Source organism: Arachis ipaensis, chromosome B09 (genome assembly GCF_000816755.2).
Source record: "Arachis ipaensis cultivar K30076 chromosome B09, Araip1.1, whole genome shotgun sequence".
Classification (NCBI taxonomy): Eukaryota; Viridiplantae; Streptophyta; class Magnoliopsida; order Fabales; family Fabaceae; genus Arachis; species Arachis ipaensis.
Genome location: NC_029793.2, coordinates 76,740,204 through 76,763,217, shown reverse-complemented (window position 1 = coordinate 76,763,217; position 23,014 = coordinate 76,740,204). Strand labels below are relative to the sequence as shown.

General features: G+C 37.1%; 1 protein-coding gene, 1 non-coding gene and 1 pseudogene across 2 annotated transcripts; all 3 read right to left on the bottom strand.

The window, feature by feature from the left end:
- LOC107619633 lies at nucleotides 5,293–6,370 on the bottom strand. Its single transcript, XR_002353955.1, has 2 exons — nucleotides 6,148–6,370; nucleotides 5,293–5,484 (listed from the first exon to the last, which is right to left on the bottom strand). It is a non-coding gene; the product is annotated as an uncharacterized LOC107619633 (transcript).
- Nucleotides 6,524–7,874, bottom strand: LOC107619634 (annotated as a pseudogene).
- On the bottom strand, nucleotides 8,346–9,801 carry LOC110266549. The gene is made up of 2 exons (XM_021111424.1): nucleotides 9,525–9,801; nucleotides 8,346–8,528 (listed from the first exon to the last, which is right to left on the bottom strand). Exons 1-2 carry the CDS (start codon nucleotides 9,748–9,750, stop codon nucleotides 8,404–8,406), a joined length of 351 nt encoding a protein of 116 aa, XP_020967083.1. The 5' UTR covers nucleotides 9,751–9,801; the 3' UTR covers nucleotides 8,346–8,403.

The following is a 23,014-nucleotide window of genomic DNA, read 5'->3' as shown; positions in this document are numbered from 1 at the left end:
CTACAATAAAAAATTTAGTATAAATATTATTCAATGATGTAACAATTAATTAAATTATAACAATACCTTTTATTTCTCGTGTATATCTGATTATCTTCATCTCAGCTCACATATGTATAATTGTATATAAGAATTTGCTACCAGCCTCTCGTTCAGAAGGACCAAGTTAACAACTTCTCCTCTTGTATTATTGGGCGTTTATTTGAAGTTAAGAAAAATATTTTAAAGAACTATAACTTTTAGAATATTATTCCCGAATATAATATAGTCAAATATTACAAAAAACAATTATTTGCTCGTGGTATGAATAGTTGAAAATTATTTTTAATATTTTCAAGAATAATTTTTATAATATTTTTGTCTAATTATACATTTTTTTGGGAATAAATTCTCAATTTCTAAAATAATTTCAATATCGATAAAAGAATGTCTTTGGCAGAAAACATAACAACTGAAAGATACATTAATAATTTTAATATCCTATTTTTTTTTTCATTTGACATAAAATATATTAAAATACTTACTTTTTTAGATAAAAATAAAATGTTATATTTTTAAAATTATTCCTAAATTTAATCTTCAAACAAATATTTGAATAATAAAATTTCATAAATAACTTTTATAAATAAATTTAAATTCCTTAAATAAATACCTGCTAAAAGACCATAATCTAGAGTTAAGATTCATATTCTTTTTTTTTTTTTTTCATTAGTTAAGTTTATATTCTTTTTTTTTTTTATCAAGGAGTTCATATTCTAAACAATAAAATAAAGAAACGATGAATAGCGGTGGTGGGCCTAAGCATTTGGCATAAAGCCATGTGGGGCACCTAAGCTTTCATACTTTCATTGATTCCAAAATTGGAATAAAATTAATAATACCATTAACTTGTAGCCATTAAGTACCTTCCTTTCTCTTTTTCTTTTCTTTTTTGTTGAAAATCACTTCCATTATTGAGGAGTCAAAACTCAAAAGTACTATTCATCCACCCCGTATTAGAGCCACACCTTTTTCACATGGCTTCCAACCCCGTCCTCTCCCCTATAATTGTTTATGGGGACAATTATTTAACCTTTGATTGGGAAAACCCAAGAGTTTATAAATAATACATTATCACTTTCATGTTATGCCATTCATGAAAATGTAATTTAATATTGCATAGAGCCAGATGTGCCCATGTGGTGGCCACAGAGTGGGACACAACACAATTTGCTTTATGATTGGGGAATGGGGTTTGGTAGGTATACATTACAATTTACCAGACAATGATTGTCACAAACAAACACATTCCCATTGATAAATAAATATATATAATTAATTGTTATGATGTGTAAAAGTATTTGTTTAATTTATTAAAAAAATTAAATAATTATATATATATATATATATATATATATATATTTAATTATATAATATAGTTTTTATTTAAAATTTAAAAGTATATTTTTAATACTTTAAAAAAATTATAAAATGTTAAAGAATTTAAACAATTAAAAAAATTTAATAAATAGTATATATTTAGAGTGAACTTCTAAAAAGTTCATAAATAATGATTCAATGTGAAATTTAACAAGATCTTTTGGAACAAATAATTTTTTCTAATTGGACTAATAAGCATTACCTAGTTTGTATTAACCAATTGTTCATAAGTGATGAAGAATTAGTAACATTAGAGTATTTCTTACACGGCAAGATCTAAATACAATATTATCTTAATGTTCAGAATTAACCTGAAACGACGAAATTTGTGATCCGGTTGGCTTTGATTGAAATTGGTGGCTAGTCGGGTTGCTGGACAAATAGGGTGGGAGAAGACTTGCAAGGACGCTCTGATGTCCAAGTTAGAGGATTGGTCTTAAAGGCTGAAATTTAGGGTCGTTGGTTGCTTACCTTGGAAGAGTTGGAGGCTCCTTCATATATACAGATTGCAATGGTGAGATCCTCCTCAAATCGGAAAGATATGATGCTTATCTGCGGCATTTAACGCTGGAGTTGCGTGCGAACGGAGTTTCAGGATTGATCTGGTTTCTGGGGCCGAGCCGGATGGAATGGGCCCAAAGTCTACTGGGCCGCCAAATCCAAAACTCGGGTCTGTAACAGTGCCCCCTAAATGTGGTGTGCCTGGACCTAGCAGTGTCGTCACGTTTCTGTGGCCCCGAGGTGATGCTGAGCCTAGTAGGTTGGACAGAAATGAACGGTTTCCAACAGTTTTTGATTGTGGGGATCGTGCCTGCGATTTTCGAAGCATTGCGTAAGTTGACAGGAGGGGCATTTATTGCCGTCCTGACTGAATTTACTTTTTTGCCCTTTTGGCCACTTTAGTTCGTGCTCTTTGGGGTGTCCTCATTTAAAAGCCAGTTTCAACTTTTGTTTTTCCATATTTTCCTGCTTCAATCCTTCTTCCTTGTCAACCTTCGTGCTTCTTTCAGCCTTCTTCTCCGCTACGGGCACTACTTTGGCTGCCAAAGATTGGTTTGCCTCGGTGGTTCTTTGCCTTTCTCTTGCTGTTACTCATTGCTACTACTATTCAAGTAAGCTTTGAACACTCTATTTTACTATTTTCTTATAGTTTTACTGTAATGGAGTTGATAGCATAATTCCACTGTGGTGGTGGTTCTAAATAGCTTGGAAGGGGTGCCATTGCCTTATCGGCCTAGGGCTTAGGCTAGTTTTGTAACACCCTAACTTTTAGCACTTCATAATTGTACCAAAAGTTCAAGCGTTATTTACCTCTAAACCTTTTTATTATATTTTATCTTTATTTAATAACGAGTCTTCGCGAATACGAACAGAAACTTTAATTAAGAAAATAAAAGGAGACTTTATTTTAAATTACTTAATCACAAAAGTATATATATCCACATAGCTTTATATACATAGACTTATTCAAAGAACCTCAATTACAAGTCCTACCCCTCTAAAAACCAAAAGAATAAACGACGAGGGGAAAATAAATCCTAATAACTCAACTCTTAAACATAATCTTCTATACTCCTATAGCACCACATTAAACCTTCACACCTGTAGCTGAAAGAGGTAGAAATAGGGAGTAAGAACTGAGTTCTTAGTAGGATCGGAGTGTATAGTTATGTTCATTTTATTATTTTTTACACAAAATTCCACAACTGAATACTTACAATCTTCAACAGATAGCCAATAGCAACAAACCTCATAATACAAACAACTTTAACAAATCAGAGATACAGTGAAAATCACAAGTCAAGAAGTGCACACACACACAATCACAAAAACACATATCACAGAGAAGTATGCGCAAACAAGTATGATTCATGTCTATCCTATGCAAGCCATGACCTCATGTATCGGTTGCCTACCCGCTCCCGACATTACCCGGGCACAAGTCTCAGATATGATTTTCTAGATGCATACGGTGTGAATATAAGTCTTATGACCAGGCCGTATACAGTGTGACTTTTAAATGTATTTCAATATGCTTACATCTGAAAAATAGTTTTCAGTGTGTAGGTGTCCCCACTATACAGTTGACACTAAGTCCTAAGCAAGGTCGCATCTGCTCTCTTGTGGCAGACAGTCTTTTAATTAATACATTCCTTTCTCTTATGTTTTTTGCTCTCTCATGTGGTAGAGGTTCTTTAGTTTATTTTATTATTTTAATTCTTTTATTCTCTATTATTTATTGAATTATATTCCAACCTAACTCAGCAACCTTTGTCTGAGTTTGGCTTCAAGTGCCATAACCTTTGTAAGTAACATTTGTCTTACAAGTGTTCTCTTGAGCCGATGTATGCAAACATGACCTCTATAAACAACCTCAGTCTTACAGTGTGGCTTTCTCTAGCCAATGTATGTATTGATAACCTCTGTAAGTAACCTCTGCCTTACAGTTGCGACCATCTCCTGGATTGGCCGATGTATCTCTGGAAGTGAATCTCGGTGGACTCACTACGATATCTCTGCTCGTTCTCAGTGCCAAACAATGTTTCTTCTTATCTCCTTTTTTTTCGTTCTTTCTTCCCTTGCCTTTCCTTAAATGTCTTATGGAAAGAGAATCAAAGATTCTTAATTTAGATTCGTCTTTCTAAAACTTTTAGGACAATTTTCTGCTTATCCTTTTATTATATCATAAATAAAATAACATCTTTTAAATAAAATACTAATATATTATATTGATACAAATAAACTAATAATAACAATAAAGAAGTAATAGTATTATTATTTTATTATTCAAAACTTATTAATTTAAACTTCAAATGATCTTATTACTTAAACTTATTAATATAAGCTTTTATGAATTATTCTTTAACTCGGAGCTTTTGAAATATTTATATTTTTACCCCAACATATTTTTATAAATTACTAAAATATCTTTACATATATTATAATCACCAAAGTATCCTTGTATCTTTTATAAAATAACAATTTTGCCCCCTAAACTTCTTACTTTTTACCTAAAATATCCCAAAACTTATATAGTTCCAAATCTAACTTCGATTTTCATTAAACTACTGTTCCAGCCTCAAAAATAAATTTTGTTTCTATGATTATACTTTTACTAAGGAACCGATCCCCATTCCTAAAATTCTTCAAGTTTCTGCTTCATTTTTAAGTTTATTTTCGAACTTTACAGTTATCGACTTTTCATAACTTTTAATTTAATCTCTCGGTCATTAGACCCATCAATATTTTTCAGTATTTTCACATAAACTAGCCCCAAAATTCACTCAACATAGTTTAGTTCTGGGCTGAATCCACCAAGGTCAAACCATAATCTCAAAAATAACAATAATTCAACCAAATTCAATATAAAACTCAATCAAACTCAACAATAATCAATCAAATCAACATTCACTCACTACGAAAAATTCTTGTTAAAACGGCAGTTTTTTTAGGTAATTACGACGGTTTGAACCGCCATTATTACCAAGAACGGCGGTTTTAGACAGCAACGTAATTCTGGGCGCCATTCTAGTTATTACGGCGATTTTTAGAAAACTGCCACAATTTCTTGAAACCACTGTTTTTACCGAGTTAAAATGTCATTTCATATTGTTTAAATTGGCAATTACAAACCGCCATTTTTATCAGATAAAAGTAACATTTTTTAATTGTTTAAAAAGACAATTTGAACCATTATTTTTATCGCGTTAAACATAATTTTTTTTATTAAAATTTCTCAATAATAAAAAATCAATACTCATGAACAAAATATTATATAACTCAAAAACAAAGTATTACATAATATATGATTTTTTAGTATTGAAAATCAAAAATAATAACCTCTATACAAATAAAGTATCTAACATAACATGATTTTTTAATTATAAATCTCTTTAACATGTAACTCTTAATACATAAAATTTCTATCAAAAAAAGATTACACTACTCTGTTGCTCGCTCCATAGTACCTCTGGTTCCATATTTCTGCTTCCACACTATATGACCTGTGAAGTACCTTTGGTGCAATATAATATGCACTCCCAACAATGTCATTTAGTCGTTCGTCTGTAGTCAATACACATTAATGGAAAATTAAGAAAGACCAGTTTCGAATCTTTACAATAATTACTTTACAATAAGTTCATGTTGTATCTCCATTGGATTATGGTTTGTTCTTCTATCATTATTCCTGCTTCTCCAACCTTAGAAGTCATGTAAGAAAATCTAGGATTTTTATTATTTAAGAAATTCATTCATGTCATTTTGTTTTTCTTTAAAGATATTGTGTTTCTCTATTTTTGTTTAGTCTCTACAACTAAACACAGTTGCTTAACAAGTAACACAACTAGTCAACTAATATATCTTCCCAACATACAATTAGGCATCTAAGCATAAATTACTGCTCTCAAGATTTTTGACATATGCATGGATTGCAATATTTAGAAGCAATGAATAGTGCAAATGTAAACATCAATGAATAGTGCATTTAGTAGCAAGTTGCCTATCTAATATAATAATAGAATAAGAGATTGCTATTATTAGGGTTAGATACTATATTTATATATTCCCATAGAAACAATCAACAACCATATTCACATTCTTATTTTAACTACAAAAATATACTGAACTAAAAAAACTAATAATAGGAAATTCCTATTATTAGAGTTAGATACTATACAATTTCAATGAACATATAGAATGAGAGAAAAATAGAGTGGTGGAGTTTACCATAGCTTTGTTGAACACCTCATTAAACCTTTGATCTTTGCCTGGATACTCAAAGGCATGCATGCCATAAACCCTGTTGAATGGAATTCCACCTTCCATAATTGCTCCTTTCACCTCCTTCCTGAACTAATGCATAAGAAGAGAGAGTTAAAAAAAATAGAACAAAACTGAGCTGATAGCAATTTTGTTTATTCATTCATTTTAATGTTAACAGAGAGAAAAGTGTGACCAGCTTTGGTAGAAGACATTGTCGAGAAGCAAAGCCAAGGTTGGTCCCAACGAGTTGCCATCATCGGCATCAGTGACAAAATACTTGGAGCGAGGAGAGAGGCTGTAGAGTCTGTGACTATGATCTTGTTGGGAAACAGAGCAACGAAGGAGAGAGTGACTTGCCAACAACCTAAGAAGGTGATCCAGCATGTGAGGTGCTTCTGGGTTGTTGCTCCTAATCTGAGACGCAATTTGCTTTGTAGAGAGCATGGCGCCTTCACCAGATTTGGCTATGGTGTCAAACACACAAAGCTCAACAGCTGAATTCACCGCCAGTGGAACCACATTCAGACCCAGCATTTCCATGGCAAGAACCAAGCTGTCTTCTTCTTCCTTCTCTTCTTTCTTCACTTGATTGTTTGCACTTTGCTGTAAGAACTTGTCTTGAAATAGCTAGGGAACGAAGGCTTCTTTCGGCAAACTTGTCAATAATGGCATGAACCTCCTTCTTAGCATCATCCCTTCTCAACAGGATTGAAAGGTAAAAAGAACCTTTCTGATTCCAGCCCTTACCTATAGCACAAGGCATTTACATGTTCAATTTTTAGCGCAATTTTCAAATAATGAAATCAAGGACAAAAATTAAGGACACTAAGATTTATGAAAGAAGTTAAACCTCTTTAGAGTCTGCAAGCATTCCAACAATAGCAGCATCAACGGCATCCTGGTTTTCAATCCTGGAAGCTCTCGCGGCGAGAAGGATCACATGATCCTTGTTCACTCCTTTAGTAAAGACCTCAATCAAGTTCTTGTCAACACTAAGCTTGTTAAGTGTGAGTGTTCCTGTCTTGTCACTGCAAAGCACATTCATTCCAGCCATTTCTTCTATGGCAGTCATTCGCTTCATGAGGGCGCCTTGTTGTGAAAGCCTGTGAGATCTAATGGCCATTGTCACAGACAACACAGTAGGCATAGCAATGGGGATTCCACCAATCAATAGAACCAAAAGATTATTAATTCCATCTCTGTATTTTTGGTACTGAATTGGATACATGACAATGATCTCAGCCATCACACCAATCGCAATGGAACAGATACAGAAGTTTCCAATGGCAGTTAGAACCTTCTGGAAGTGTCCAACTTGGTTGGTACTGTCAACAAGGTGAGCAGCTTTCCGAAATTGAAATTGAAATTGTATAGGACTACAAAATTGTTGTGTATGTTCTTGAAATCTAAGAGCTTTATTTGTTTCATCAGATTATTACTTATTTAGGCACTTAACTTAATTAGTTGAATTTAAGAATATATATATATATATGCAGGATGTGGTGGTGACTACATTTTCGACCTGTACTAGTGGAGTGACAGATAATAATAACAATATTAATTATAATAATAGTACTCAACAGCAACAGCAGTTTGTGTGCTCTTAGAACCTGACTTGCAACCATTCAATTATTACACAAGGTGAAATATATTTAATTTCATGCAATCCAACCATTTTAAAGAACATTTTGGACATATGTGGTGGTGACTACATTGTCGACTTGTACTAGTAGAGTGACAGATAATAATAATAATGACAATATTAATTATAATAATAGTACTCAACAGCAACATAGAAAGATAAACAAGTAACAAGCAATTCGCAATATAGAAAGAAACCTTAGATTGATTAGATATTGGAGAGATAACTTAAATTAACATGTGCATCAAGGATTGACAAATAATTGACCAAATCATTTTCGTCTCTTCAAATTTTATTTACAGAAAGAGAATCCATGGACTATTTAGTGCATTCAAAATGTTCCCTTAATTATAGCACAACAACAATGAATGCAAGCATGAATTGAGTTAATTAGCAAAACAATCAGCAATTTAGTATAAAAAACAACAAATGCTTTCCAACAATTAAACTTCCTATTAATCTATGAAAGTTGCAAGTTTTTATAATGAGAGAGGAAATTAAAGGGGAGTTACCAACAATAAAGGAGCAAGCTTTCCAACCACCACCTTTAGATCTAAGAGAAGGTTTTCCTTTAATATTCACTGTTCTATCTTGTGTGTACTCCTCACTCCCAACACTTCCTTTAAGCTCTTTCTGCTCTCAAACTGTGGCTTGTTATCGTTGTCCAAGAAGGCCAAGGTGCCATCTGGGATGACATCTCCAACTGCAATCGGAGCCATTTAAGGAACAGAGGATGATCACATTTTTGTTTTGTGAATTTTTAAACAGCTGAATACCCACTAAAAAAATAATATAATAATATAACACTATTAAATATACGGAAAACCAAAGCTATCCACTAATTCAACATCTTAATCTTATGAACATAAACAAGCACTAGACCCATGTTAACTCTAACACATGCATTTTGGTGCAACTTAACACAAGAAAGAAAAATAATAAAAAAAATCCAGCATGTACTGAGTTGAGTAGCATGCAAAAAACACAATAGACAAATATCAAATACCAAATAGATAAGCATGCATGTCTATTCTCTAGATCAAAGAGGGTAGGTACAAAAAAGGAGCTTATAATCTTATTATTAAATAATAAAAATAAATAAATGATAATAACATCTATTAATCTAATAACATGAGACCACCCATTATGCTATAATACATAAAAAACAGTTTTAGACTTTAAGGGAAATTCCTCTAACTTGTTCAACCAAACAGGGCCAAATATTATAATTATATTAAGGGGAATTTATTTTTAAGGGGAATAAGAGGGGGATTTTATTCTAATCTAGTATGAATAACTTTTAAATATATAAAAATTTGTGCTTAATCAATTAATCACAAGTTGTAGCAGGCTCCTTGAGATGTGAAATATTATATCACACAAGATACATGCGACCTGTTCAAGGAAAAAAATAATAAAGAAAAGTTGCAATATTGTTAATACTTTCATAGACACTCAATGACATAGTGTCATATGAAAAGGGAAAAAAAAAAGAAAATTCAATTCAATCAGTCACTTTTAAATATACATACAACAATTGGAATTGTAAGAAAGTAGAAAAAATTATGATATATGTTGTGATTATAGCTATATAAGATGAGTGGTGCTTACATTTCTATGGTTTGATATTTGATATTCCAAACTTTGATTATAGAGAAATGTGTAGAAACTACCTAACCTAACCTTACATTTCACTTACCATGAAATTGAATCTCCAAGAATTGGAGTAAAATGAACAAATAGATGCTGAATAATGTAAAATGCAGCAGAGAGACAGAGAGATTGAAGATGAGGTTCTTGTTATCGGCGTCCCAAGACAAGCCACCCCTGAAGTGAATGTTCCAGACGAGGACCAAGATGATGGCAACCAGACCAAGGACGTGAACCACGTATGTGAAAGGAACGACGGTTACACCCAACGCCATCTAAACACATAACTGTCTCTCTGCAACTCAACAACCATTTTGCCTTCTGATTAGATCTTCCCACATCTGTACAGAATCCATTTTTCATAATTTAAATATAACTAGAAAGTAATGCACCGACAGATATTTTGAGATGGATGCAGTGTATTCCATCCAAACATTTAAAGTATGCCAGGAACTAAGGTGTTCAAAGTATCCTTCTCAGCTTCATACTCACAAACCAAAGAATCAAAACCCTAACACCTTACCGCGAAATTAAAACTTGACTAGTTGCTTTTCACAGTATCACGGAGCATAATTGTAAATTTAGCGAAAAGAAAAAACAGAGCACTTATCGCGATTCCGTGCATTTGCCGGAGCCAGCACTGCCTCCATGATTTTGTTCGAGCTACATTCGCGTCGAGGTGGTTGCAATGGTTCTCTCTTCATCAACGTATGGTAAAATTCCACCACCTCTAGCACCCTCATCAACAAGAACAACAACACAAAAGATCAATCAAAGTAAAAATACACATTAAGAAAAAAGAACAAGCATTCTCTGTTTCTTACTACTAGAGCATGAACTAGATCTAAAAGTATGAAAAGAAAAGAAAAATAAAAAGAAGATGAAGGCGGAACCAAATCGCAGCGGCTCGCTGATGGGAAACAGAAGCTGATGAATTAAAAATTTATTAAAATAGTTACGTTGCAAGTATAGTTCTTAACTCACCGAAAATCTGCCTATCAATTTAGAAATATGTCACAGAGAGTTTAAATTAAAATTACTGGGAGTTTTAAGTCCCAGGTCGTCTCCCAACGAGTTGCAGAAAAGTGTGCTAAAAAAACTACTGAATGTATGTGTGTGTTGTTTCTGCATATTCTCTGACTCTAGTCTGTTGTTCCGGGCCAAAAACTGGGCCGAAATAAGGTCCAAAATTGCCCCCATCGAATTCTGCAGATTATGCAAATCGCACATGTCACGCGATCGCGTCATCCATGCGGACGCGTCGCTTGCGCTTTTCCCTCTCCACGCGTTCGCGTCGTCCACGCTACCGCGTTGCTTGCGCTTTCCAATCCGCGCGGCCGCACAAGCCATGCGGCCGCGTCACTGCGATTTGTGCTCCTTCGCGCGGTCGCGTGAGCCATGCGACCACGTCACTTCTCGCTGGTTATCTCCTCAAATTCTTGTGTTCCTTCCATTTTTGCTAGCTTCCTCTCCAATCTCCATCTCATTCATGCCCTGTAAGGCCTGAAATACTTGACACACAGATCACAGCATCGAATAGAATAAAGGAGAATTAAAAGTAAATAATTAAAGTCTCTAGGAAGTAATTTTCAAACATGTACTGAATTTAGGAAGGAAATTTAAATGCATGCTAAATTGATGAATAAGTGGGCAAGGATCATGACAAAACCACACAATTAAACACAATATAAACCATAAAATAGTGGTTTATCAACCTTCCCACACTTAAACATTAGCATGTCCTCATGCTAAATTGAAGGAGACAAGGAAATAAGTATGAACATACAGAAACTCATGAAATGCAATGCAATCCTACGTATATAAATAAATGCAACTATATGATTATTGTCCACTTGATCAAAAGTAAATAAGCCTTTCAAAACAGTTACAAATCAAATTTCACTAATTCTATCATTATACAATAAAACTGATAAAAGTGCAAGAAGATAGCTTATGAAGGCAGGAAACATGAAAATTCAAGCATTGAACCCTCATTGATAATGTATGTACGCTCTAATCTCTAGTGTATAGGGTAATCACTCAATTCTTTTCTAGTCATGTTTTCTAACTTTTGTTTTTCTCTTAACCAATCAACAACAGTTAATATACCAATGCAAACATCATGAGGTCTTTTCAGGGTTGTAATGGGGCCAAGGTGCAGGTAAGGATATACATATGGCTAAGTGAGCTTTATAAATTGAATCTTTAATTAACCTAAGCTCTCACCTAATATACATATATTCTATATACTTTTAAATTCATGCTTAGCTACCCATGCCTTTTTCAACCCATACTCATGTTTCAACTTTGTATGTTAATTCTATCATATGTGCATTGATCTTTGAATTCTGAATTTAACATTGGGGTAATTTTGTCCCCTTATTTATTGATTTTTTTTAAAATAAATAAAGCTTATCAATGCACATAGATTTTTCATTCTCATATCTTCACATGAGTAGGTATCCAAATTCCCTTTAAAATTTCATGACACATTCCCTCAACAACTTTTGTTCCCACAATTTCCCATACTTAACTAGCACACACAATTCTATCTTAAGCTAACCAAAGATTCAATTTGGGATATATAATTGTTTTTCAGCTTAAGGTTAGTAATGTGGTAAAATATAGAACAAATGGGGTTTCAAAGGCTCAAAGTGGTTAACAAGGGTAATTGAAAAGGGTAGGCTTGATTTGGATAAGTGAGTTTAAACAAATAATGGCCTCAATCATGTGCAAGCATGTAAATATAATAAATATTGGACATATAAGTTAAAACAAAATATAGATTACAATCATAGAGAAGTAAACACACAAGAATAAAATGATTATGGTTAAATAGTGTAACCATACATAAAGGCTCAAATCTTTCAATGGTTGTGTGTTCTTTAGCTCAAACATCATGTTTCAAATACAACTCAAGCAGATTTATCATAAAAATTTTGAAAAATTAGTGAAATTTTGTTCCAAAGATAGATTTTTAAAAGAAACTTATTGTCTTTTCAATCAAGTAGAACATGCATGCAACTATTCTAACCTATGCAATTTATTCTATTCTATAAAAGAAAGAAAAATCTAACTAAAATATCCTAATTATTGGTGCCAGAGAAAAGAATTTACCTCCGGAAGTTAGGTACTGACCGACCTCCCCACACTTAAGGCTTTGCACCGTCCTCGGTGCCATCTGTCAGGAACAGGGGTGGGCTAGTGGCAGTATCTCCACAGTTGGGGTCATCATGGCTCCCGGTGCTGGTAAAAGAAGTGGAGTCCGGGGTGTCTGAGTCTCTGAAGCGTCCCTTGAGTAGCTCCTTGAGGTGTTTGAATCGGCGCTCATTACGGCGCTCTCTCATCTTAGCTTTCAGTTCATGCTGATCCAAATTTTCAAGTATCTGCTGGAGCAATTTCTCGGTTGTAGATGCTTGTGGTGTTGAAGAAGGAATGTCTTCAACTGGTTCAGTAGGCTGGCTTGTAGTGGCTACTGAAAGTCTGAGGTATTTCCCGTGAGGGACATATTGATCATCCTGTGGAAGCATGGCTTTGGTGTCCCCAGCAATGTAGGAGACTCCGGCTGCTGAGACAAGATCTGAGACCAAGGCGGGAAAAGGTAGGTTGCCCGCGATTTGTACATGCTCCATAGCATTCCGGATGTGTCTTGAAAGATTCAGAGGTTGGTCTGTAAGGATGCACCATAGTAGAACAGCCATGTCTGCAGTGAAGGAGGACTCATGAGTGCTCGGAAAGACGTAATGGGACATGATCTGTGCCCATACGCGAGCTTCCAAGGTAAGTGCGGAAACCAAGATTCCCTTAAGGCGGGAACGGTGGTATCCGTAGATCCAACGGCTGCCAGGTAAAGCAATGACTCCGAGAACGGAGTCCCAGTCATATTGGTATCTCTGGCGCTGAAGAGTGGCTTCTTGAAAAGCGTCCATTCCTGCAGGAGTAGGGGGAAGACTCAGAACTTGCTGAATGGCTTCTTCTGTGATGGAGACTTGCTTCTGCCGGACATAAACAGACTGCAAGGTCGGCATGTAGAAGTTGGAGTAGAACTCAATTACTCAAGAAAGATTGACCTGCCTTGGCTGTTTTCGTAGGAAACCTTATTGTCTTCGCTCAATTTACGGCTCAACAAAGGTGGCAAGATTGGACGGGAGGATAAGAAGGTATTCATTGTTATAGTTCCTTTCTACCAGGATGGGGAACATCTGCTCACAGTAGCGATTGGAAAATCACGCAGCGTCCTTTGCTGGAAAGGCTTTTTACCCTTTCGTCAACCTTTATTATCCTCTTGACTCGTTTTGTTGAGGGCTTAACTACGGTTGAAGAAGGTTCTGCCACTAATGCTCTTTTAGTTCCTCTTCTTGCTGGTGGTCTGGAAGTTGCTTTCTCCTTTCCTTTCTTGGTGGCCATCCTGAAAGAAGGGAAGAGAAAGAAAATTAAATGCAAAGAGAGATACAGCAAGGAAGGAAACGGAAAAGAGGGTGAATGATGCACAGTAAAATGTAGATGACATTAACACATGCTCTCGAGTACATATGAAAAGCCATCAATGGGAAATAGCTAGTGCATAAAAAAGACAAGTGAATGCAAGGTGTTTATTGGCATGCTGGCAAAGGGCATGAGTAGCATAGACCAAGCATTACTTTGTAACAAACCATCACGTTTGTATTGACAATTGAATTCAATTAATAAAATAATAGGGGAAAGTTGTGAAAAGCAAGCATTGAATAGTATAGGAACATAGAGAAATGCATAATGCCACATGGGCTTTTTCACAAACACATAGCATGCATGTTAAACAAGATGTAAAAAGTATGAAATTGAACATGCAAGGAATCCCAAAAAAAAATAATAATAATAATAATTGTCAAATAAATTGTAACAAGTCACAAGCATATAGTGAGGGATAATGACTCAAAAAAATTCTAACACCATGTAAAAAGGGAAAAGAAGAATAAAGAAAATAAAAGTTTGAAAAGAAAAAGAAAAGAAAAAGAAAATAATAATATATACATAATATAATAAAAATGATAGAAAAGAGAAGAAGGAAGAAGAAGGTAAAACCTTGTTAATGGAGGAGAGAGAGAGAGAGAGTGAGATAGAAAGGAGAAGGGGGAAAGAAGAAAGAAGGAGGGAAAAGAAAAATTAGGATTTGGAGGAAAGAAAGATAAGATAATTTGGCAATCGGGGTTTAGCTGTGCGGCGCATGCGACGCGGCCCCTGGGGCACGCGTTCGCATGGGGGCACGTCAGGGAAGGGGACGCGATCGCGTCGGTCCCGCGGTCGCGTGACCTATGTTGCGCTGCTGGCGCGAGTGTAGCCTCGCTCCAGCACAACTCTCTATTTGATTCATTTTAATTGCCAAAATTGGGTGACGCGATCGTGTGGGTCACGCGATCGCATGAGTGTGCGTTATAAAATGGGGGACGCGGCCACGTCAGCGATGCGGTCGCGTGACAAGGATTGTGCTTCCAGCACCAATCCAGCACCATTCTCGCACAATATAGAACTGTGCACCCCTTTACGTCGAAAATGCAGGGCACGCGGTCGCTTGGGAGGCCATGATGTCCAAGCGACGCGGTCGTGTCCGCGACGCGGTCGCGTGGAGTAATTTGTGCCATTGGCACGATTCCAGTACTCCTCCTGTGTAACTTTCTGTTCATTTTTATTTTTATTTACTCCTCCTGCCACGCGGACGCGTCGCTGGTGCGATCGCGTCGCGCGGCGAAAATTTTTTATTTTTTTTAGGAAGGATAAAGACATGTAATTGAAAGAGCACGGAAGCACTAATAAAGAGAAGAGTTATTAAAGAAGAAAAACTAAAAGTGAAGAAAGGAACGATCATACCGCGGTGGGTTGTCTCCCACCAAGCACTTTGCTTTTACGTCCGTAAGTTGGACGCTCCACTAGCTCAATCTGCTGCTATGTGGGGATCTTCCAAGTGGAAGATCTCAAGCTCTTTATTTCTCTGCACCTTCTCACCATGGTACAGCTTTAGGCAGTGTCCATTAACCTTAATAAGTTCAGAACTTGAAGGATGGCTTAGGTGATAGACTCCGTACGGTTCAGCCTTCTCTATTCTGTATGGACCTTCCCATTTTGATCTCAACTTACTTGGCATGAGCCTCAGTCGAGATTTGTAAAGGAGAACAAAATCTCCAGGTTGGAACTCTCTCTTCTTGATGTTTTGATCATGCACGGCTTTCATCTTTTCCTTGTATATTCTGGAGTTCTCATAAGCTTCTAGGCGAAGGTTCTCCAGTTCCTGTAGTTGCAACTTTCTTTCAGTTCCGGCTTTCTCAATTTCCATGTTGCACTCTTTAACTGCCCAGAAGGCTCTGTGTTCGATTTCAACTGGAATATGGCAAGCTTTTCCGTAAACTAAGCGAAAGGGACTCATCCCAATGGGTGTCTTGTATGCTGATCTATATGCCCACAGTGCATCTTGTAGTCTAGTGCTCCAGTCTTTTCTATGAGGCTTTACTATCTTCTGCAGGATACGCTTAATTTCTCTGTTTGACACTTCGGCTTGCCCATTAGTTTGGGGATGATAAGCTGTTGCAACTTTATGGATTATCCCATGCTTCTTCATCAATCATGTTAGTCTCCTGTTACAAAAATGGGTTCCTTGATCGCTCACGATCGCTCGTGGTGATCCAAAGCGGCATATAATATGGTTTCTCACAAAGGAAACAACAGTGTTAGCATTATCAATGCGGGTAGGAATTGCTTCCACCCATTTGGAAACATAATCCACAGCTAACAATATATAAAAATATCCACTAGAATTTGGAAATGGACCCATGAAGTCAATGCCCCAGACATAAAAAATTTTACAGAAAAGCATATATTGTTGAGGCATCTCATCCCTCTTGGATATGTTACCAAATTTCTGGCATGGGTGACAAGATTTACAAAACTCAGCAGCATCTCTAAAAAGAGTAGGCCACCAGAATCCGCAGTCCAAGATCTTTCTAGCTGTTCTTTGAGGGCCAAAGTGTCCTCCACTTTCAGATGAGTGACAGGCCTCTAAAATGGACTGGAATTCTGATTGAGGTACACAACGTCTAATTATCTGGTCAGCGCCACATCTCCATAAATATGGGTCATCCCATATATAATATTTAGACTCGCTTTTTAGCTTGTCTCTTTGATGTTTAGAGAAATGTGGAGGAAATGTGCGGCTAACTAAATAATTAGCAACAGGTGCGTACCAAGGGACTACCTCAGATACTGCTTGCAGGTTGTCAAAAGGAAAATTATCATTTATAGGAGTAGAATCATCCTTAATATGTTCAAGGCGACTCAAGTGGTCCGCTACTAAATTTTGATTACCACTCCTATCCTTTATTTCTAAATCAAATTCTTGTAACAGCAGTATCCAACATATAAGTCTTGGTTTGGATTCCTTTTTAGCTAATAAATACTTTAGAGCTGCATGGTCCGAATACACTACCACTCTAGTACCAAGTAAATAAGCTCGGAATTTATCCAGAGCGAAAACAATGGCAAGTAGCTCTTTCTCAGTAGTAGTATAATTGGATTGGGCAGTGTCTAAAGTCTTAGACGCATAGGCAATAACAAAAGGATCCTTACCTTCACGCTGAGCCAACGCTGCTCCTACTGCATGGTTGGAAGCGTCGCACATGATTTCAAACGGCTGGCTCCAGTCGGGTCCTCTCACAATTGGGGCTTGAGTTAGAGTAGTCTTCAGCTTATCAAATGCTTGTTTGCAATCTTCACTGAACTCGAACTCAATGTCCTTCTGCAGTAATCTGGATAAGGGAAGTGCCACCTTACTAAAGTCCTTAATAAATCTCCTGTAGAAACCTGCATGTCCAAGGAACGAACGGACTTCCCTCACAGAAGAGGGGTAAGGTAAACTAGAAATAACATTCACCTTTGCTGGGTCTACAGAAATGCCATTATTAGATACCACATGTCCTAATACAATCCCTTACTTTACCATAAAGTGGCATTTTTCGAAATTCAATACAAGGTTTGTATTAATACATCTATCTAATACTCTAGATAATCCATCTAAGCAAAGGTTAAAAAGAATCACCATAAACGCTGAAATCGTCCATAAAAACTTCCATACAGTCCTCAATAAGATCAGAGAAAAGGCTCATCATGCACCTTTGGAAAGTAGCTGGTGCATTGCACAAGCCAAAGGGCATTCTCTTATAAGCATAGGTCCCAAAAGGACATGTAAAAGTAGTCTTTTCCTGATCCTCAGGAACTCTATGAATCTGGAAATAACCTGTGTAACCATCTAGAAAGCAATAATTTGATTTAACTGACAGGCGATCCAGCATTTGATCAATGAATGCAAGTGGGTAGTGATCCTTACGGGTAGCTTGGTTGAGACGCCTGTAATCAATGCAGACTCTCCAAGCATTCTGAACTCTAGTTGCTATGAGCTCTCCATGCTCATTCTTCACAGTAGTGACTCCGGACTTCTTGGGCACAACTTGTACTGGGCTTACCCATTCACTGTCTGAAATGGGATATATGATACCGGCTTCCAATAATCTGGTCACTTCCTTTTTGACAACTTCCAAGATGGTGGGATTCAATCTTCTCTGGGATTGACCGACAGGTCTTGCTCCCTCTTCTAAAAATATTCTGTGCTCACATACTTGAGGGTCGATTCCCACTATGTCTGCCAAACTCCACCCAATTGCTTTCTTATGCTTCCTCAGCACATCAAGTAACTGCTCTTCTTGTTGAGAAGTCAGTTCTCTTGCAATAATAACCAGAAGCTTCTACTCATCCTCAAGGTAAGCATATTTGAGATGTAGAGGGAGAGGTTTCAATTCTAACTTTTGATCATGGGCAAGGTCTGAATTATCTGGGGTTTGTGAAAATGGTGAAGTGTCCTCATTGTCAGTCAAGAGGGTCCCCACACTTGGACCTTGTCCAGTGTGCCTCTCTTCAAACTCTTCTTTTTGAACTTCAGCCACACTCTCGTCTATGACATCACACTGGAAGATAGAACGATCTTCTGGGGGGTTGTCAATGACTCCATTCAGATTGAAGATCACTATACGGCCATCTATTTCAAAGGAGTATGTTCCTGAAAAAGCATCCAATTTGAATTTTGATATCTTCAGGAATGGTCTTCCAAGTAGGATTGATGATGGCTTATCTAAATCATTATGGGGCATCTCCAAGATATAAAAATCAGTGGGAAATGTGAGCCCTTTAATGTTCACCAAAACATCTTTAGCAACTCAAGCCACTGTAATAATGCTTTTATCTGCTAATACAAAACGAGCTGCCGACCTTTTTAAGGGAGGGAGCCTTAAAACATCATATATAGACAAAGGCATTATACTGACACATGCTCCTAAATCACACATGCAATCATAAATTACTACACCACCAATAGTACAACTAACTATGCAAGGACCTGGATCACTACATTTTTCAGGTAATCCTCCCATTAAAGCAGATATAGAACTACCTAAAGGAATAGTTTCTAATTCATTAATTTTGTCTTTATGGATACATAAGTCTTTTAGAAACTTTGCATATTTAGGTACCTGCTGAATAACATCAAAAAGGGGAACAGTTACCTCAACCTTTTTGAATATTTCTACCATGTTAGGATCAGGTTCCAGCTGTTTCCTGGGCTTCCTTGCAAGTTGTGGAAATGGAATGGGAGTAGTGTTTTCTGTGGTGCTTGCGCCTTTTTGTGCTTCTTCCTGTGGTTGAGCTATCTCTTCTTCAGCTATGTCCTGTATGTCCTCTTCCTCTTCAACATCTTTGATTTCTACCACCTCTTCAGCTGAGGCGTATTCTGGTGAGCTTGGTTCCTCCTGATTCCTCTCCTGCAGTGTGGTTTCGGACCTCAGGGTGATGGCATTAATGCCTCCCTTCGGATTGGGTAATGGTTGAGAGGGGATTCCAGTGGTGCTTGAAGGTTGGTTACTGGAATTTTGTGCTGAACCAAGTTGTGTCAATAAAGCTTGTAGAGTAGAGGTGAAACCATTCAGACTGGCGTTAATATTGTTCACGATGGTATTTTCCATGGCCAGTTGTCTTTTCTCAAAAGCTTGTAATAAATCTTCATTAGAAGATACAGAAGAATGAGTAAACTGAGAGGTTTGCTGCTGATTGTTCGGTGGTCCTTGGTTTTGCCTCAGGTGAGGTGCTCGGTAAGGTTGATTTTGCTGCCTGTTGTTGTTATTATTCCACCTCTGATTTCCCTGGTTATCTCTGTCTCGCCTATTATTGTTGTCCCTCCAATTCTGGTTTGAATTGTCCTACCATCCATGGTTATTATTTCCACTTTGATTGTACCCTTGGTTGGGGTGGTCATAGAAGTTGTGAGTGGATGCCACCATGTTGTCTTCTTGTTGGAGCTACGGGCATTCATTAGTGTAATGGCTGTAATCAGCACAAATTCCACAAATTCTTTGTGGAACTAGTTGTTGGTTTTGCTGCGGTTGAGTTTGCTGAGCTTGTTGATTCAACTGCATTTGCTTCAGCAGGTTGGTCATCTCACAGATACTTCGATTTAGAGCAACAGTCTCTATGCCAGAAGATACTTCTGCAATGGCTTTTGAACGGCCTTGCTTCTGTCTGTGGTTCCGAGTAGATTCAGCTAAATTACTGATCAATTGCCAAGCTTCATCAGTGGTCTTGTACTTCTTCATAGACCCATTGCTGGCACTTTCCAATGTGGTCTTATCTTGGGGCCTCATACCTTGTGTGATATAGCTGAGTAGCACGATCTTGTCAATCATGTGGTGGGGGCATGCTTCCAGAAGATTATTGAAGCGCTCCCAGTATTCAAAGAGAGTCTCATTGTCATCCTGAACAATTGTAGAGATATCCTTCCTCAGTTTAGCAGTAACTTCAGATGGAAAGAATTTCTCCAGAAACTCCTTTCTGAGTGTATCCCAGTTGGATACATTTGCTATAGGTTGAGTGTAGTACCACTCTCTTGCTTTTCCCTCAAGAGAGAACGGAAAAGCTTTCAGCAGAATTGAAGTTTCATCAGTGCCATCACGCCTGACAGTAGAACAGGCTGCCTGGAAATCTCTCAAGTGCTTGATAGGCTCTTGAGCAGGTAGGCCCTGAAACTTGGGCATCAAATTCAACAGTGCGGTCTTTATTTCAAAATCCGTAGCTACCGCTGGATGATGCGCTTGAAACGGTTGCATTGTAAAATCAGGAGCTCCTTCCTCCTGAATGGTAACTCTTCTAGCTACCATGTTTTTTGCACGTAAAACAACCGAATCAGTAGAACGGGGGCTGGTTTCTTCTTCAGATTCACTTTCAGATCCGCCTTCAGAGCGGGCTAACCTACGCTGTTCTCGCCTTATTCATGAAATTGTCCTTTCAATTTCAGGATCGAATATTAGCAAGCGCGGATCAGGAAGTGAACGCGTCATTTGACGGAAGAAACATGCAGCTCATAGTAGCAAAATTAAATAAAATGCAAATAAATAAATTCTAATTAATAAAATTAGCACTCTATTGCAACTCCCCGGCAACGGCGCCAAAAATTGATGGGAAGCAGAAGCTGATGAATTAAAAATTTATTAAAATGGTTACGTTGCAAGTATAGTTCTTAACTCACCGAAAATCTGCCTATCAATTTAGAAATATGTCACAGAGAGTTTAAATTAAAATTACTGGGAGTTTTAAGTCCCAGGTCGTCTCCCAACGAGTTGTAGAAAAGTCTGCTGTTTTATTAATCAGATGTTCCAAGAAGTTGAGCTAAGTAAATTAGAATTTAAATTGAGGAATTTTAAATAATATAAATAAAAGTCTTGACTGGGAATTGATTAGTTAGAATCTCTATCATTGATGGAGTGATTTTTAAGATTGATTTATAATTAACGGTTATTCTGTTTGGTTATCCTTTACTAGGTAAGGAAAAGTCAAACAAGTTGGACTGCCAGATCTATTCACGAGTTACAACCCACTTAGTTCAAAGGGATTGGCGTCGGTGACAGGATAGCAATCCAACATTTAACCCAACTATAAATTTCTCCTTCAATCCTTCTAACTCAAGAATTCCTTTTAATCAACTCCCTATCAAGTAATGAAACTACTCACGCATTGTAAATAAAGAATCCATGGCACATGAAAGGGAATTAAAAGAAGACATGATTATTGGAATTGAAATTAAATTAAAGAGAAATAATCCTTGCATTAATTAATCATAAAAGTATCTGAATGATAAAATTGAACATAACAAAGAACATGGAAGAATAAAACCAAGTTAAGAGAACAAACTAGAGTGATGAAGTCTTGATGAGGAAATGACTCTTCTCAATGTTCCAATGCTAAGATAAATTGAAAATTAAAATCCTAAAAACTAGAGAGAAAAACCTAAGAGAGTGAAAAAACTAGAAAAAAAACTACTGATCGTATGTGTGTGTTGTTTCTGCATATTCTCTGACTCTAGTCTGCTGTTCCGGGCCGAAAACTGGGCCGAAATAAGGTCCAAAATCGCTCCCATCGAATTCTGCAGATTATGCAGATCGCACATGTCACGCGATCGCGTCATCCATGCGGACGCGTCGCTTGCGCTTTTTCCTCTCCACGCGTTCGCGTCGTCCACGCTACCGCGCCGCTTGCGCTTTCCAATCCGCGCGGCCGCGTCACTGCGATTTGTGCTCCTTCGCACGGTCGCGTGAGCCATGCGACCGCGTCACTTCTCACTGGTTATCTCCTCAAATTCTTGTGTTCCTTCCATTTTTGCTAGCTTCCTCTCCAATCTCCATCTCATTCATGCCCTATAAGGCCTGAAACACTTGACACACAGATCACGACATCGAATGGAATAAAGGAGAATTAAAAGTAAATAATTAAAGTCTCTAGGAAGCAATTTTCAAACATGTACTGAATTTAGGAAGGAAATCTAAATGCATGCTAAATTGATGAATAAGTGGGCAAGGATCATGACAAAACCACACAATTAAACACAATATAAACCATAAAATAGTGGTTTATCACTCGCTAAAGGCAGCAATGGCAGCATTGCTTGCAGTGGCGAGGTGATAAATAAAGGCAGCAAGAAAATGAGCGGCGGTAACTAACGTTTAGATCGAAGCCAGAACCTCATTGAAGGTAGCAACATGATGTTGCTTGATATGGCGAAGGAATGCGTGACAGTGAGGAGATGAACAATGGCGGTGAAATAAGCGGCAGCGACAAACCTTTAGATCGAGAACCAGATCGGAAACTCGCTGAAGGCAACAACGACGTTTCTTGCAACGTCAAGGATATGAGTTGCGACGAGGAGATGAGCGACAGCGAGAAGATGAATGACAGCGGCAAGGGATTAGGGTTCGTCATTCGCTTTTCTATTGAGAAACCACACTAATCATTCTAAGTCTCTGATATAGTCAAATAAAACACATCTAAGTTAAAAAGACGAAAGAAAAATCACAAATATTCTGGCACCAGCAAAAACCGCCGAAATTAGCGGAAAAAATGGTGTTTTCATAAAACCGCCGAAAAATTAACGCCATTTTAATCTTATTTTTTTGTAGTGACTTATCAAATTCACATTTAATT

Bases quoted from the DNA above. Each gene is read 5' to 3' on its own strand.
- LOC110266549 (XM_021111424.1), bottom strand. From the start codon at position 9,750: ATGGCGTTGGGTGTAACCGTCGTTCCTTTCACATACGTGGTTCACGTC. The intron at 8,529-9,524 runs GTAAGTGAAATG...CTCCGATTGCAG, and splicing joins CTTGGAGATTCAATTTCATG to TTGGAGATGTCATCCCAGAT.